General features: G+C 37.3%; 2 protein-coding genes across 4 annotated transcripts; one reads left to right on the top strand and one right to left on the bottom strand.

The window, feature by feature from the left end:
* Window positions 1–224: 224 nt before the first annotated feature.
* On the bottom strand, window positions 225–6,111 carry LOC131315934 (protein TRIGALACTOSYLDIACYLGLYCEROL 1, chloroplastic). Of its 3 annotated transcripts, none has more exons than XM_058345182.1 (4): window positions 5,928–6,097; window positions 5,411–5,784; window positions 1,534–1,779; window positions 225–1,447 (listed from the first exon to the last, which is right to left on the bottom strand). In XM_058345182.1, the coding sequence occupies exons 3-4, from the start codon at window positions 1,578–1,580 to the stop codon at window positions 361–363; spliced, it is 1,134 nt and encodes a 377-aa protein (XP_058201165.1). In that variant the 5' UTR covers window positions 1,581–1,779; window positions 5,411–5,784; window positions 5,928–6,097; the 3' UTR covers window positions 225–360. The 3 variants fall into 3 exon arrangements, with proteins under 3 accessions (XP_058201165.1, XP_058201164.1, XP_058201166.1); XM_058345181.1 differs by having other exon boundaries at window positions 5,411–5,524; XM_058345183.1 differs by lacking the exon at window positions 5,411–5,784 and having other exon boundaries at window positions 5,928–6,111.
* Window positions 6,112–9,135: 3,024 nt separating this feature from the next.
* Window positions 9,136–11,792, top strand: LOC131316343 (oil body-associated protein 1A-like). The gene is made up of 3 exons (XM_058345671.1): window positions 9,136–9,512; window positions 10,356–10,759; window positions 11,543–11,792. The coding sequence occupies exons 1-3, from the start codon at window positions 9,376–9,378 to the stop codon at window positions 11,719–11,721; spliced, it is 720 nt and encodes a 239-aa protein (XP_058201654.1). The 5' UTR covers window positions 9,136–9,375; the 3' UTR covers window positions 11,722–11,792.
* The last annotated feature ends 3,850 nt before the right edge of the window (window positions 11,793–15,642 follow it).

Below are 15,642 nucleotides of genomic sequence, written 5' to 3'. Positions count from 1 at the left end.
AGCATGAAAATTCAATTTTACCTTAATGGTGCCGTTGTTCACTTTTATTTAACATTACTGAGAAAACAAGTTTTTTCCTTTATTACCAGCACTATAAGAACCTAAAGCGACGTTAAAACACGAAAGCTTCGCATCATTTTAAGGTGTCACAAGTAGATCGCAACTGTTCAAATCATTTGCCGCCAAATATCCACAACTAATAATAAGACCTGGGCAATTTCATCTTAAGAGAAGAACAGGAGATACATAAATCAATAAGATCAATTGCACTCACAGGTTTGGAACACTCAGTAAGGATCTCTAACAACAACGGACTTTAAACAGAGAAATCTAACTGACAGGAAATTTGGAAGATCATATTCACATCTTCAGCGAATCTCCAGCTCCCTGAAAGAAGCAATAAGAAAGGGCAAAATCGGCAATGAAAATACCAACAAGAGAGAGAACTACAGCCGAAGTCGTTGATTCACCAACACCCTTGGCACCTCCCAAGGTGGTGACTCCCCAAGCACAGCTCACAACGGATATGATTGCACCAAAAACCTGTGACTTGATCATCGCACTAACTATATCCCACGGTTTGAGAGCCCTCTGAGCAGAATCCAAGATAATGTTAATGCTTATCCCATAAACACTATCAGCAAGGAGAGCGCTTGACGCCATCCCTAAAATGAAACACATCAGGGTCAAAAAGGGTAAAGCGATGCAAGAAGCAATGACCCTTGGTGTCACCAGATAATCCACTGGGTCTGACCCAAGGACTCTTAAAGTATCTGTTTGTTCAGAAACTTGCATTGTTCCCAACTCAGCAGCAAATGCACTCCCTATTCGGCCTGCAACAACTATTGATGTCACTACAGGACTCAGCTCCCTTGAGAAGGCTAGGCCTAATACCCCACCCACAGCTCTGTTTAAGCCTAACCTGGTGAATTCTCTAACAAACTGAATTGTGAAGGCCATTCCTACAAAAGCTGAAGTTAATAGACACACCCCAAGTGATTTTGGACCGACCCTCTCTAGTTGTTGAAGAGTGTTCCTCCAGTGGACTTTTCCCTTTAATATCCTAATAATAACCTGTCCTGCTAGAATAAAAACCGATAAGCCCCTCCATAGGTACCTGGGAGGAGACCATTTGCCCAAAAGTGTAATTAATTCAAGGATCAGAGTATTGTTTGTGCTTCTACTTTCCTCAGACAGAGATACGGACGGGTGGCCATCATCGGTATTAAGAAAGGCATGGTTTGTGTTCATGTTTGTGTTTGCTTCAGTCGCAGATAAAGATGGGTGACCCTCATTGGTATTAGGCACCACGCACAATCTGGTTTCTGGGGTACGTACAAGAAATTTGAGATTCTCAGCTCTTCCAGTGAACTCAAGTCTTCTAGCAAGATGAGAAGAATATGGGATTTTCGATTTTCTCAAGCCAATGTGTGTAATAGTGCTTTTCCTGCAATTTGGTTAGAACTTCTAATATTGAACCAAGAAGCGAATAAATGTGCGGACGAACATATCTATATAGAAAGAGAGAGGGACCTGTCAGAGAAGTAGCAGATTGGATGAAAATGCGAAGCAGTTAGCATGATAAGTCTTGGATGTTTATTAATGGCTTCAGCGCTGGAGTGTAACAGCAACCACAACAGATTGTCTCAATCAATAAAGCAATATTGAAGAACTAGAAACTGATGACCCGGTGAAGGTACATGGCTAATAATTCCCAAAATGACTGCTGATATGAAGCGTCCAAGCCAAGAAATAGCTGTCTTCTGGTGAAGGTGAAATCTGCAACATAAAATATGACCTGTATTACTACTAGAAAAAATATATAGAGGATGAGGAGCAATTTGCATCATCAATGAAAGGAAAATAACAAATTGTCCGCCAATTTAAAGAGAGGATTCTAAGGATTTGCCAGTTGCCACTGGAACAGCTAATTCTGTTAGATCTTACAGCAAAGGCAACAGACTTGGTACATAAAATCCAGAAGCATGCAATTTAACTAATAGAAGAATGTTGATGCATTGCAGGTTCTCGTATCATTCTAAGACGGATATTCTAAGTATTCAGGGCTTATACTGTACTTGAAGGAGCATGGTCATCATCTGGAATTCTGGATAGCACCACCAAAAAACATCAAAACCACTGCCAAAACTAATTGTAGAGCCTTGCTTAAGTCAGACGCTATCTTTTCCATTGCCACTTATACTAGCTTCTGGAGGAATATGAATGGCTTCAGAATATTTATCTGAATTCTGATGCAACTACCACCCCATCAGGAATCATCATGGTAGCCCAGCAGTTCAAGGTTGTCACTGAACTCTACTGTAAACCCAGATGTCCTGTGTTCAACTCCCACTGGCAATGCTTCACCTTACCCGATACTTGTGGCTTGTGGTTGGTTGCAGGCATCCAGTGTATTTATCTGCAGCAGTGGGTCCAAATTGACCTTGCCTTGAACAGGTTCCTCGCCAAAACACACAGAAATAAAACTCCAACGTCTGGGAGCTCCACCTAGTCACCAAAAAAACATCCAACCACTGCCAAAATGTTTTGATGTTTTAGTCCAAAAACATTCTACTGATTTTGATGGCTGCTCTGTACCGACACTCCTGGTGGTTGTGGTATCTATGTCCGACACGCCAGAGACATGGCAAAAAATGTACGGACACGCCATGTGACAAGTCCAGAATTTTTTTTAGGGGGACATGGTGGGACACAACAGGTACACAGGAGGGACACGTATGGGGGCATGGCAAGAGTTAAACATGCATAGTTAAAAAAAAAATCTGGGGGAGGGGAATGTGTATTACTTCAAATATTATGGGTTAAAAGTGTAATATGATGCTTGTTTTTACATATTGATGCTTCATGCTTCTTAGAGGTGTTCCAGTAAACCGCCCTAATCGCTAAACCGATCCGACCAAACTGCCCTATTTGGTTTGGTTCTGCAGTTCATTGGTCTGGTTATGGGCTGAAAAAATAAGAACCATTAATTCCGTTATTGGTTATCAATTTAAGAACCATGGTTAGAACCGAACCGGACCGTTTGGTATACATACATACATACATACATACATGTATGTGTGTGTATATATTTATTTATTTATTAAGAGGAGAAATATCATTTGGTAGGAAAGTCTTTAATATACTACTGAAGTTATAGGAACCCAAACTCGTTAAGAAATTATGGGTTCATGTGTTGTGAAAAAATGTTTGGATACTTATTGGACAAAACCGGAACTGAACCAAAACTAGATTGGTTTGGTTCTGGTAAGCTTTCACAAATATAATGGTTAGGTTTTGGTTCTCAATTTCTTGGAACCTTTTGGAATGATTCGGTTACTGGTTTTCTAGAGAACCAGACCAATCCAGACGGTGTGCACCCCTAATGCTTCTACATATACCCATGATTCCACTGGTTAAAAATAAATATTATTTGTTTATTTATATATGTCGTGTCAGTGTCCATTATTTTTTAGAAATCATGTGTCGCATGTCGCGTGTCTGTGCTACATAGGATATTCCATGTGAAACATTAAAATCTTACTTACAGTAACATACATGATGTCACTAATACAAAGTCTAATTATGTATCACCTTTGAACACACCAATGGCCCACAAGAAAGGAGTTAATATAGTGAAAGCTTTTAAAAGATACAAACCATAGACGAAGGAAGGGTAGGGCCAGTGGCGACTATGGCACCCAGAAGACAAAACCATTTCATATTAGGGTTAAAAGTATTGCATAGAGCCTTCAACAGCAAAATATTGGTGCCTGATTGACCAAATAAGGGTAAGCAACTTCAACGGAGCTAGATATCTTCCTCCCCAAAACTCTGGCAAATTTTGTTTGACCGTCTAGTGTCTAATCACTGGGATGCATAAATACTCGACCATTTAATGAATTTGTTGCGTATGATATACCAGTCGGTTCATATAACCAGCTGAGAGGGGAGACATGGAAAGTCCGCGTTTTATACATACATGAGTATGGAATAGGCCTGCAGGCTTTCCTTTGGATATGTTTTTGGCCCCTCTCAAATGACATCCTGTCGTCGTCCCTAATACAATCATCAAAATGATGAAAAGAAATGCTAGGTACCTTTCCCATCTTAAACCTATACAAGCTAATTTTCTAACTTCGTAAAAGGTCATCTAACGTCACACCTCAGAAAACTAACATTACCAATACCGTGATGTTATTGAAGAAATAATAAGAAAGAAAGAAATTGAGAAAGAATATTTTAACTTTCATTGTTACTAGCTAACAAAAACGAACAGCTTGATCAACATCAAAAGTGTTAAGAAGCCACCAAGTCAACAAAAGCTTCTTCTGTCATAGATTTCTGACCAGCATGCAAGAGGGGAGCATAGAACAGCATGCAAGAGGGGAGCATAGACTGCTTCCGGAACAGGATAATCAAAACCTCTTTTGTGAATCAAACACCATGTCAGTTATCTTAGATTTTGTAGCCCAAGAAACACCTTTAGTCCATTGTAGGTTTTCACATTCTGCATCTACCAAATCAGACCGAAATTCTTAGAGGTTGTACAGTTTCAGTTAAGTATCACGACAAAAAACTTGTATCAACCTCTTCAACTGAAGCCAATTGGCTCCACGTTGAATGCTTTACCTTGGTCTCAAATGAGGATTTTAGTTGGTTTGTTTCCCTATCATTTGTGCAAAAACTACACCTCGTTTCGAATGTGATCCCAAGGATATGGCCTCTTTGTCTACCTCCCTACATGCGAGACGACAATCAACGTGTGGCTAATTATCAGACCTTTGTCACACGTCGATTAATCATAACCTCCAATTATTGACAGTAGATGATGGTTTTGCTAAGGATGCTTCCACAAACAAAAAAATAAATCCTCTCCATAACCAGATGTCCGGGACTCCGGGTAGGTCGACTAATTCTGGGGCCTGCAGTTAACAACCGGGCCTCCAGTGGCCCCAAGGTTTACTTGACCGAACCCCTTGGGGTTTACTACCACAAAAAATAATCAAGCAGAGAAAACATTCTTTCCCATAACTAAAATCTCCAAATCCCAGAATTAAGCATAAAAAGTTAGAACTGAGGGTAGTGGAGGTCGTGGACCTAGGATTTGATCGCACTGGGGTCAAGCCGTCAAGCATATACAACACATATAATTTTGCACTTGTACACAATGACCCGAAAGAAAGATAACAAAACATTCACTATATAAAATGCTTTCCTTTCCCTGGGGCCTCGCCCATGTTCCATAACCATAAACAGTGAGTTCCAAAAAAACAGCCACAAACACTGATTTCCATCCCCATATCCATTATCCATGTAGAGAGAAAAAGTATTTAGAGAGATTTGAGTATTTGTGGTTGAAATCCACTTTGTACAAAAGAAAAATGGGATCTAAGACTAAGCTACTCGCCTGTAAACGGGTCTGATGACTCTGATCCAAGTACAATTCCAGCTCGTCGGCTGTGGTGATTGAGATTCGAGGGTTTCCTAGATTTTTCCTTCAAAGGGTGAGTTCTCCTCCATTCTGCAATTTTTTTCGGAGAGAGAGAGAGAGAGAGAGAGAGAGAGGAAAAAGTGACTGGAAAGGGGAAAGTGGAAAGAGCAACACTTGTAATTTGGTTGGGGTATAAGGGCAAAATGTTTGGAGGAAATATCCTATGGGGCAAATTTACAGAAACAAACTCTCTTTTTTTCATAACTCTCAGGTTACTCAAGTATCCCGGCTCAACTCGACTAATCCTTGATAACTCAGGGTGAGAATCAATCTTGTTCCAATTCATATACCTTGATGGATATACCAGCTCAAAATCAGAGCTTTTAACAAGTATTCTAGGTTAAATCCGAATCAAAGATTCCCATCGACCAACAGAGAGTGAAGAAATGAGGGAGAAAAGAAGAGAGGAGAGAGAAAACAGTAAGAAGCTCACCTAGGGGAAATCGTCGCCGGACGGCGGAGACGCGAGAGGGAGAGAGGTGGGACGCGTCGCCCGCCCAGACGGCGGAAATCGTTGCTGGGTTGTCGATTTTGAGGGAAGGTAAAGAAAGACTGGTCGAGGGCCTCTGAACTCTGAAGTCTGAAAATGAGGAGAATGAATCATACACGGAGGGTCCGTGTACAAGGAAATGTCCGCCCACCCAATAAAAAAAGATAACTCAGCGTGTGAGACAATCGGAAAAAGAGTACAATGTTGAAAATGATTTTTTGGAATCTTATAAAGTATAAATTTGATTATTAGAGCTATAAAAATAAATTTTAATATAATCAGAATAATAAAATCTTCGCATTGATTTAAATGGGTTGAAAATTGGAGCGCTTAATATTTTTGAACCGTGTATATATTAAAAAATATGGTTAAAAAATTAAGTACTTCAATTTTTAATTTGTTTGAACCAGTACCAAGATCTTATTATTTTAATCATATTATTTGAAAGAATCATAATTAAATTTTGTATCTAAGGCTTTTATAATCAAATTTTTGCTTCACAAAATCCCAAAAAATCAATTTCAACATTGTTCCATTTTTGCCGATTGTCCCACATGCTTAGTTGTCTTCTTTTTATTGGGTGGGAAGACACTTCCTTATACACGGAGGGTCTTTTTATAATTTATTCTCAAAAAGGAGATGCGAAAAGTGAAAACATGCAGAAGAAGGCGGCTTGCTTTTTGTTTTTATTTAGTAAATTTTTTAGGCTCAATAAGTTAAAATACTTTATTTTTTTGTTTTTATTTATTTAATTTTTCTTGACAAAAGTAATCAGAAAAGTAAAAAATTATGATTAAAACTCATAAATTTTTGAATAAAAACAAAAATAAGCACACACAAAAAACAGAATTTTTTTTATTTCTCTTAACGAAGAAAATCAATAAGTCACAAAAATTTGACGTAAAATTAACAAATTCAAAATAAATTAAATAAAAACAAAAACAAAATCATTTTAACTTATTGAGCCAAAACAATTGGACATAGGAGTGAGAAAGTCTACCCAACACTTTACATGACACATTTACGTGGGCAGTATATTATTGCCAGGTGAAAACCTGAGGTGCACCTCGATTCTTCTAGCTACGTAAACACTTACACAAAGAACATTCACATGTAAACCTATTGGCACCACACATCCAGTGTGTAGTGTATAGTCTTGGATTTGATCTAAAAAGTGTGTTTAGTGAGAGCTTTGATTTTTCTAAAAAAATTAAATTATAATTCATCTCGAGAAGAGCAAATAAAAGAATATTGTACTAATCATATATTGAAAAAGTTCAAAATGAACCAATAAGAAAAGAGCATAGTATAATCTTTTCCAAAAAAAAAAGTCTTTGTTGAACTTTTTTCACCTTTTGATCAAATTTTTTCACTTTTTGAATTCTTTTCATCAAGATGAGTAAATAATCCACGAAATTTGATGACCAATTAATAGAAATTTGACAAAAATTTAGGGAAACGCTGCCTAACTATGGTGAGCCAAATTAGCCAAGCCAGTAATTGTTTTTGGTAGATTTGATAATTTAACAAGTTTCATAAATATTTTAAAGATAATTTTGTTTTTATGAGGTGAACTAATCTTGGGAGACTTAATCGAGTAGATACAAACATCATGAGTCAAACTAGGTGAAACTAGTCGGGTAATAACTTATTCAAGTTTTATTTAATTATGTACTAAAGTGATGTCAAATTAACTTTTAACAAATGAACACGAACAATTTAATTGGTCCATAATCATATATCAACCATTACATCTAACCACTTCTTATTGGTGTTGTGTTTTGCTAACCCATTCAAAAAGTGAGTTGAGTATCAGTTTCTCCCAATAGATTACTAAGTTTGTCTTCGAGATGATCAAATTTGTTCCTAGCGATAGTAGCAGGATGGGGGCGGATTTTGCGATACTCCGATCGACCTTGATCATACCATCCGTCCATGACCTTGTCTCGACTTCTGGCCGGTTAATGCATGGGTAGACCCATTTCGTCTCAATCCGCATTTATCCAACCCCTACAAAATTAAGGAAAAATTGTGAAAAATGTTTAAACCTATAAAAAAATTGTTAGTATACAAGGTAATATTTTAGTAATAAGGGTGAAAGACTATGAGGGTTTCAGGGCGGGGCCAGTAATATCACCCCAAACCCAATCCAGTTTCTCAAAAATTTATTAAGAACCCGTTCGGATCGGGTCGAGGTCAACGGGGCCGGCGGGACAAGGCAATTGCGCAGCCTATCAATCCGTTCCCCCGATAGACCTTAGCTTTTTAACTAGTGTTTTAAGAAAATTAAGTCAATTGCATATCGATAAGTGTTTGATGTAAGCATTCAATTATTGGTCGAAATTTCAAATGAATCTTTAGGTTAAAATAACTGCTATTTGAAATATATATATATATATATAATAAGATTGAGCTCGTTCTTTTAGAATAGGCAACAAAATAATTGCTATTTGAAAGTTTTGTTCTTATTTGAATTTTTTTCGTATTTGTTAATTTTGCGCTAAACTTTTATGGATTATTAATTCGTCTAGATAAGAGGAATCGAAAAAGTAAAAAAAATTACTTTTACCCAAATATTTTGAGAAATAACTACTTTTTTTAAAAAAATACTAAAACTCGCAGATTTTAGTTAAGTTGCCAAGCAAAAAAAAAGGTTTAGATTAAGTTCAAAAAAATGTAGCCTAAAACAAGACTCAATATGGAACTCACTCACGTAGGAGTGCTTATTCAATTCTCTTAGAGTACCGTCATGGCTCACATAGTGCTCTAGAGCTAGGGTTGCGTATTATGTTGTGTCTTGTCTTTTCGTGTTTGTAATAGAATTTTTTCAATTCTAACCGGACCTGTTTAGTTTTTCGTATTATCATGTTGTTTCAAGTTCCGTGTTAGAAATAATTGACCTTTACCTGCTAATTTTGTATCGAATTCGTATCGTGTTCTTGTGTTGTGTCAGAAAATCTCCAACCCCATCTAGTCTCTAGAGCTACAACCACGCACTTTACGGTAAAACCTGAACAAAGTCGTTCAAACATCACGTGACGTTACTACAAAAGCTTTGGTGTTAACCCATGTCTTAAGCGGGTCGAAGAAAATTGCGGAAAAGGTCCGAAATGCATCCCGCAGAGAAGGCCCAAAACCCAACTCGGGTGAGATGACTGCCACGTGACAGACCCACCAGCTGCCACGTCTAGTCGTCTACTACCTTCCCAACCACGTGTAACACTGCATGCACATGCACTGTAATTTACTTTGCTATATGTAAGTTTGCCCCATCACAGAATCAACCCTGGATCGGTCACTTGATCGTGAGCTAATTGCATCTCAAGAGAGAGAAATTTATAGAGAGAGAGAGAGAGAGAGAGAGAGAGAGAGAGAGAGAGAGAGAGAGAGAATGGAGGGAAGCAGAGCAACACCACACCCGGAGGTACCAGGCGAGCCGAAGAAGACGACGGCGGCGCTCCGCGAGAAGGCCACGGCCGCCATTCAAGGGTTCGGTCCCATTAACAAAATCCACCAGCATCTCTCCGCGTAAGACCACACCTTTCCTTTTTTCCAATCCAAAAGTTGTATGACCCGGACCACTGCCACATGGTGCTCTGGACTATTTCATAATCACACGTTGCCGTGGAGTTCTTGTGAGGTCGATCGACATATTTAAATATGTGTTTTTGAAATGATCCGGAGCACAGGCAGGAGTACTCTTGCGTACTACTAAATGATTACTACCAGATATGGGTACATACCCACAAATGTGCACAAATGGTAGCGTGGAGACACAAATGATAGGAACTGTACAATAATTAGAATAGGTTTTCTGTGTTCAGTACTCCGTTTGTAATAAGCCCAATCGGGTAACTATAAGTTTTTTTTTTTTATCAAATTGTCTAATTTCATCGACAATTCTTTTGATCTAATTGTTTAACTTTTTTTTAGAATTCAAGATCGTGTATTCTAAACGAAAATTGAAAGATTTGATAAAAATATAAAGTCTCTTTTTTATTTCTATTTTTATGGATAGCAGATATAATTTGAGCTAAGTTTTTAACCAATTTCATAGAGATAATAATGTTCTAAAAATTGAACAAATCAAACCTGTAATGTAGGGTGGGTCCCACAGACCCATTTGTACCTGGTCGGTACTCTATGGATCGGTTGCCATAGCAGAGCTCCCAATCGAAATTCCGAAATTTAGTGACACTTTTATGCATTTCAAAATTCCGATTGGAAAAAAAATAATTGTTTTAAGAGTTAGAAAATCACTTATGTAAAATCATTTTTGATTTGGAAATGAGATGTCCACAAGTTAATCTATTACTCCAGTATGAACTAGCATCTATCAAAAAGTTTCTTTCTGGTGATTGATTTTCACAGGTTTCACTTTTATGCTCACGACATGACTCGACAACTTGAGGCGCACCACTTTTGCAGCCACCAAAATGAGGAAATGAGGCAGTGTCTAATCTACGATAGCCCCGAATCCGATGCCCGTCTCATCGGGATCGAGTACATCGTATCCGAAGAGCTCTTCCTGACACTGCCCGACGAGGAGAAGCCCATGTGGCACTCCCACGAGTTCGAGGTGAAAGGCGGCTACCTGTTCATGCCCGGCGTGCCCGGGCCAATCCAAAGGAAGGACCTTGAAAAAGTGTGCAAGACTTATGGGAAGACAATTCACTTCTGGCAAGTCGATAGGGGTGATAATCTTCCTCTCGGAATTCCTCAAGTGATGATGGCACTTACTAGGGATGGCCAGCTCTATGATCACCTTGCTCAAGGTATCTCCATTTTTTTAAGAAAACATAATCATTGCATTTCTAATCACCACATTTTTTCATTCCACCCTTCAATGATTGCTTTCTAAAATTTTATTTAGTAATTTTGATTTCAAAGTAGACGGGTAAAATAGAACTTTCGTTAAATCTAACCATTTTGGTTTGGGGGTGGGACAATATTTTTTGAACAGCAAAAAGTGCTAACTGAAACTAAAATTTGGGGACACAGTTCGTAGTCTTGTTTTGGTTTTGGATTTGCGGGGTTTTTTCCATTGACATGGGTATGCTTACATTACCTGAGTAGATCATAAGTTGTGCTCATGGTATCAAAATATAATTTCGCGAATTTTATCTACGCACCGTATTCCTGTAGGCATGCCCACGTCGCACCAAGGCATGCCCTCAAGCCTTGCAGTTGGCGACGACACCTGGGACAACGTGTTCATTTACTTGTCAAACAAGAACCTACCGTGAATTGCATCAAGAATTTCTTTTGGCTCCGTTCCTGGTTATGGACCTTGTTAACCTCTTGACAAGGTGCTTATTTTATGCTCGTAAGTTACACGAACTCAGGCCAAATCAAAGAAAGTGGGGCCCTAACTTCTTGTTTCAAAATCAAAAGTGGGCCCTATAACTTCGATTGGGTTTGTTATAAGTAAGCATATGAGAAATTAACGTTTTGTGGGTATGTTATATTCCATTCCACGCTTGCTTGTTTGTTTTATTCCCTTTCAAATTGGTCCTTACGATTTTTCATTTCGGTTCGAATTTCGCTAACCGGTGTAGATGTGGAGAAGCGTTACGGGGTGGACTTCATGGAAGAGAGGAAGAACAGGGCGTACATGGAGGGTCTCAAACACGGGATTCATCCGCTTGCAAATGCAGCTGGGAAAGGGCTCAGGACTGTGCTGAGGGAGACCGATTGCAAGCCGCCTCCCGAGTCTGTTCCGAGGGTCTTCGTTTAAGGTTGCATGTATAGATGTACTGTAGATAGAAAATCCAGAGGTGTGAGTGCGTGTGTTATGTACAGAAGGGGAGGATATTATCTATGTTTCCGTAAAGTATCGTTTTGATATTGCTGTGTTTTGAGTACTCTGTTTCTGGCCCGTTACCAAGCCGTTCCAGTCGTATGTTTGCGCGAGGGAAAGAGTAATGTTGCGCATGACTTTAGAACCTAATTGATCCACATGCGAATGGTTTCCGACTCAGTTTTCTGTGTGTCCCGATTGTGTTCGATCTGTAGCAACATGCAACGGCTTAGATTTCAAGTTGAACCCCAATATTGATATGGTGGTTTAAGGTATGAGAATTAGAAGGGTTTTTTTTTTTTTTTTTTAAGGTTTTAGGTTTGAATATTTCATATACTATTAATTTTTTGCCTATATAGTATTGGATTTCTTTAGTGGACGTATAGTGGTATTTTAATTTCATTTTTGGCGATAGTTTAGAATTTTTTTTTTAGTTGGATCTTTTTAGTGGATTTTTTTTTTACTGGAATTGAATTTTTGGGACAAATTCATATCTTATAGAGATTTTGTTTTTAAAAAAAAAAAAAAAATCTATCAGTTTGGATCTCATTGGCGTTCATTAGAAGACCATAAGAGAGAGGATCAAACTTTGTCTTTTGAAAAAGAAAAAATTTAGGGCAATACTCAATTGTTTGAGAACCGTATGTTACCTAAGTGTTCACGCTAGTGATTAATTTATGTAATACAATTTTTTGTTTTGTCCTTATTCAATTTTTTTTTTTTGCGTTGGTTAGTTTTACACCAAATTTTTATGGAAAATGGATGAAAAAAGATGAGAGAAATTGAAGAAGTTAAATAATTATGACTTTTACACAAATATTTTGAAAAATATCCACTGAAAAGTCCAAAAACTGATAAGAGTACTCTTATTAAACACGTACTCTCACGTACTCTTATTAAACACGTACTCTCACTCCCGGATTTAGATCCTTAATCTGCCAAGTTGAGAAATTAATCAATGAGGTGCACTTAAGTAAGTTTGAATATGTCAAAAAATGTGTGTCTTCAATTTTATTGTTGAAATGGGCCTGGACATGTGAAGTAATTTGGCATTGTGTCACGTAAGACTTTTGGGGGAAAATTGCTATTCCCCCCCCCTGACACACCCCCCCCCGGCCCCACCTCCCTTTTCCCATTCTACCCCCCTCTCTTCTCTCTCTCTCTCTCTCTCTCTTTTCTTTCTTTCTTTCTTTTTTTCTTTACCGTTTGGTTTTTTTTTTTCTTTTTCTTTTCAGTTTCAGTTTCGTTTTTTTTTTTCATTTTATTTTCAGTTTCGTTTTTTTTTTCATTTTATTTCCTTTTCGTTCTTTCCAGTTTGAATTTTTTTCTCTCTTTAATAATAGGTTCAAGTCTAATTCTAGGCTTTGTAAAGTAATTGAGAGAAAAAAAAAGTGTTTTAATTGATCATGTTTATCCGACTGTTTTATTTTTATTTTTTTGACCTTTATAGATTAAAAAATATAGTTACTAAAATAAGTGTTTCAATTTTCAATCCGTTTGAACCGGTGCAAAGTTGTTATTTTTCTGATCATTTCATCCTAAATGGATCTAGTAAATTTTTGGCTCCAAGGCCTTTCAATGGACACCCTAAGAGAGTTTTGAAACTAAATAATGAGTCTTAGGGTATTTGTTGAAAGGCCTTAAACCAAAAAATTCATTATGACCATTTAAAATAAAATAATAATAAAAACGATCTTTGCTCTGATTTAACTGAATTGAAAATTAAAACACTTAATTCTTGAATTATATTTTTAAATATACAAATGGTGTATTTATAGAAATTAAATAAATAAGGTATAAGTAATTAAATAAAAAAATAAATGAAAAAATAGGTGGGACCCGGGGGGCTCAACTGCCCTCATTGGCACAGTAGCCCCTACGAAGCCCCTAAAACGTTTCTGTTTTAGTTATAAAAAAAATAGAAACCAGCCATTTGCAATCCTATGGAGTAGAGACGTGATTTGAAGCAACATACTACTGAATCAGTTAAGAGGATTTATGCTAAATAATAGTTAACAAATTTATTAAATTGTACTATAGTTAAAAAAAAGTAATCCTAAATATAACATTTGTATTTTGGATTAGTATGTCGTTTGCAAAATACATTTCGTAATTAGTTCCCGAACACTAATTGTAATCTTAATTGAAAATAGAATTTGAGTTAACCAAAAAAAAAAAAGAAGGGAGGTAAATGGGAAAAGAAACAAATAAAGAAAATAATTGAAAAAAAAAAGATTCAAAGTGGAAGGAATAAAAGGAAATAAAGAGAAAAAAAACGACAAAAAAAAATCCAGCCGAAAAGAAACAAAAAGAAAATAAAGAGGGAAAAAGAAAAAGAAAAGTAAATGGACGGAGGGGGGAAGCAGGAGAAGAAGAGAGAAAAAAAAAAGTAAATGGGAGGAGGGAGGGGCAGGAGAAGTAAAATGGGGGGAGGGGAGGGGGTAATATGGGAAATGGGGTGTGGGGCCGGGGGGGGGGTGGGGTGTCAGGGGGGGGGGGGAAAAGCAGCCCTCCTTTTGGGGCCAGTCAATATGCTCCGGCTTTAAAGAGCAAATTTAATACTGTAGTGGTTTTGCCGAAATGGGTTTAGACATTCCAAAACATGCTTGTGAATAGTGACATTTGGCAATCAATGGAAATGTTGTGCAATGGTTCAAAGCCATTTACAATGTCATTTTTTTTCAATAATTTCTTTTGTATCCATTTTCAATTAACTTATGAGTTGCTGGTTTTACGTGCCTACAACTTATATCAACTATCATTCTCCATCTACCATCTATTTATGCTCCGTTCGGCTAAATAAGCCCACTAGCTTAGTTTTTTTATTCTTATTCATATTTTTTTTCTTATTTGCTAGTTTTTCGTCAATTTTTTCGGGATTATTGCATCGTCATGACAAAAAGAATCGAAAAAGTAAAAAATTACTATAGTAAACCTAATTTTTTTGAATAAAGACAAAAATAAGCCAATAAGCCAATTTTTTTGTATTCAACAAAAATTGGATTTCGATAATAATTTTTTACTTTTTAGATTCTTCTCGTCATGACAATGCAATAATCTCCCAAAAATTGACGAAAAACTAACAAATACGAAAAAAAATTTGAATAAGGACAAAAAAAAAAAGCCAATTAGCCGAACGAAAAATTAATTAATGAAATGTAATGCTTGGTGCTAGAATGTAATGCTGTGTGTAAAGTTTTTTCTATGTATCTTATTCTCAACTAACTAACCGGGGGGAATCCCAATCAGTTGCCTCTTCCAACCAGTTTGGTCCAGTTATGAACTGTTCGGTGGTTGATTGGCTTGTGGTGCTCTGCTCTAACCATGCTGTGGAGTTGAACCATAGTTTTCCCTTACCTTTCGTGGTGAAATTCCACTTCCCTTTTTCACAGCAATTATGGAGGAACCGCTGCCCTCACTCAATTCGAATCTCGAAATCCCGATCTGGAAATGCTTATTATGGCATCACTGGTCTTATGAGATCCACAATGCCATGATTGTATGGCCGAAGGAATAGAGTACGATTCGACCTTCGTTCTAGTCTTGAAAGTGGTTCCTTTGTGAGCCTTTTTCGGATTCACAATAATAATCAGAACTGTTTACTTTTTAGAGCTTATTGAGGGCATCGACCACGCCAAAAATCACTTTGATCGGATATTGTTTGATATGATATCAAAACGCATTGATCTGCATATAATTGTGTCAAATGGGTTGCAATAAAGTGTTGTACACTTTTTCCTTTTCAAACTTACTGCATTTTGATATCATATCAAACAGTATCCGATCAAAGTGATTTTTGGCGTAGTTAATGTTCTTGACGAGCTCTAAAAGATGAATGATTCCAATCATTGGGCTTGA

Source organism: Rhododendron vialii, chromosome 2a (genome assembly GCF_030253575.1).
Source record: "Rhododendron vialii isolate Sample 1 chromosome 2a, ASM3025357v1".
NCBI lineage: Eukaryota > Viridiplantae > Streptophyta > Magnoliopsida > Ericales > Ericaceae > Rhododendron > Rhododendron vialii.
Note: the sequence above shows the minus strand (reverse complement) of the source record. Positions and strands in the feature narration are given on the sequence as shown.

Excerpts from the sequence above, each read along its gene's own strand:
- LOC131316343 (XM_058345671.1), top strand. The coding sequence starts at position 9,376 with ATGGAGGGAAGCAGAGCAACACCACACCCGGAGGTACCAGGCGAGCCG. Across the intron at positions 9,513-10,355 it reads ATCCACCAGCATCTCTCCGC|GTTTCACTTTTATGCTCACG; the intron begins GTAAGACCACAC and ends TGATTTTCACAG. Across the intron at positions 10,760-11,542 it reads CTATGATCACCTTGCTCAAG|ATGTGGAGAAGCGTTACGGG; the intron begins GTATCTCCATTT and ends TAACCGGTGTAG.
- LOC131315934 (XM_058345183.1), bottom strand. The coding sequence starts at position 1,580 with ATGCTAACTGCTTCGCATTTTCATCCAATCTGCTACTTCTCTGACAG. Across the intron at positions 1,448-1,533 it reads ATCTGCTACTTCTCTGACAG|GAAAAGCACTATTACACACA; the intron begins GTCCCTCTCTCT and ends ACCAAATTGCAG.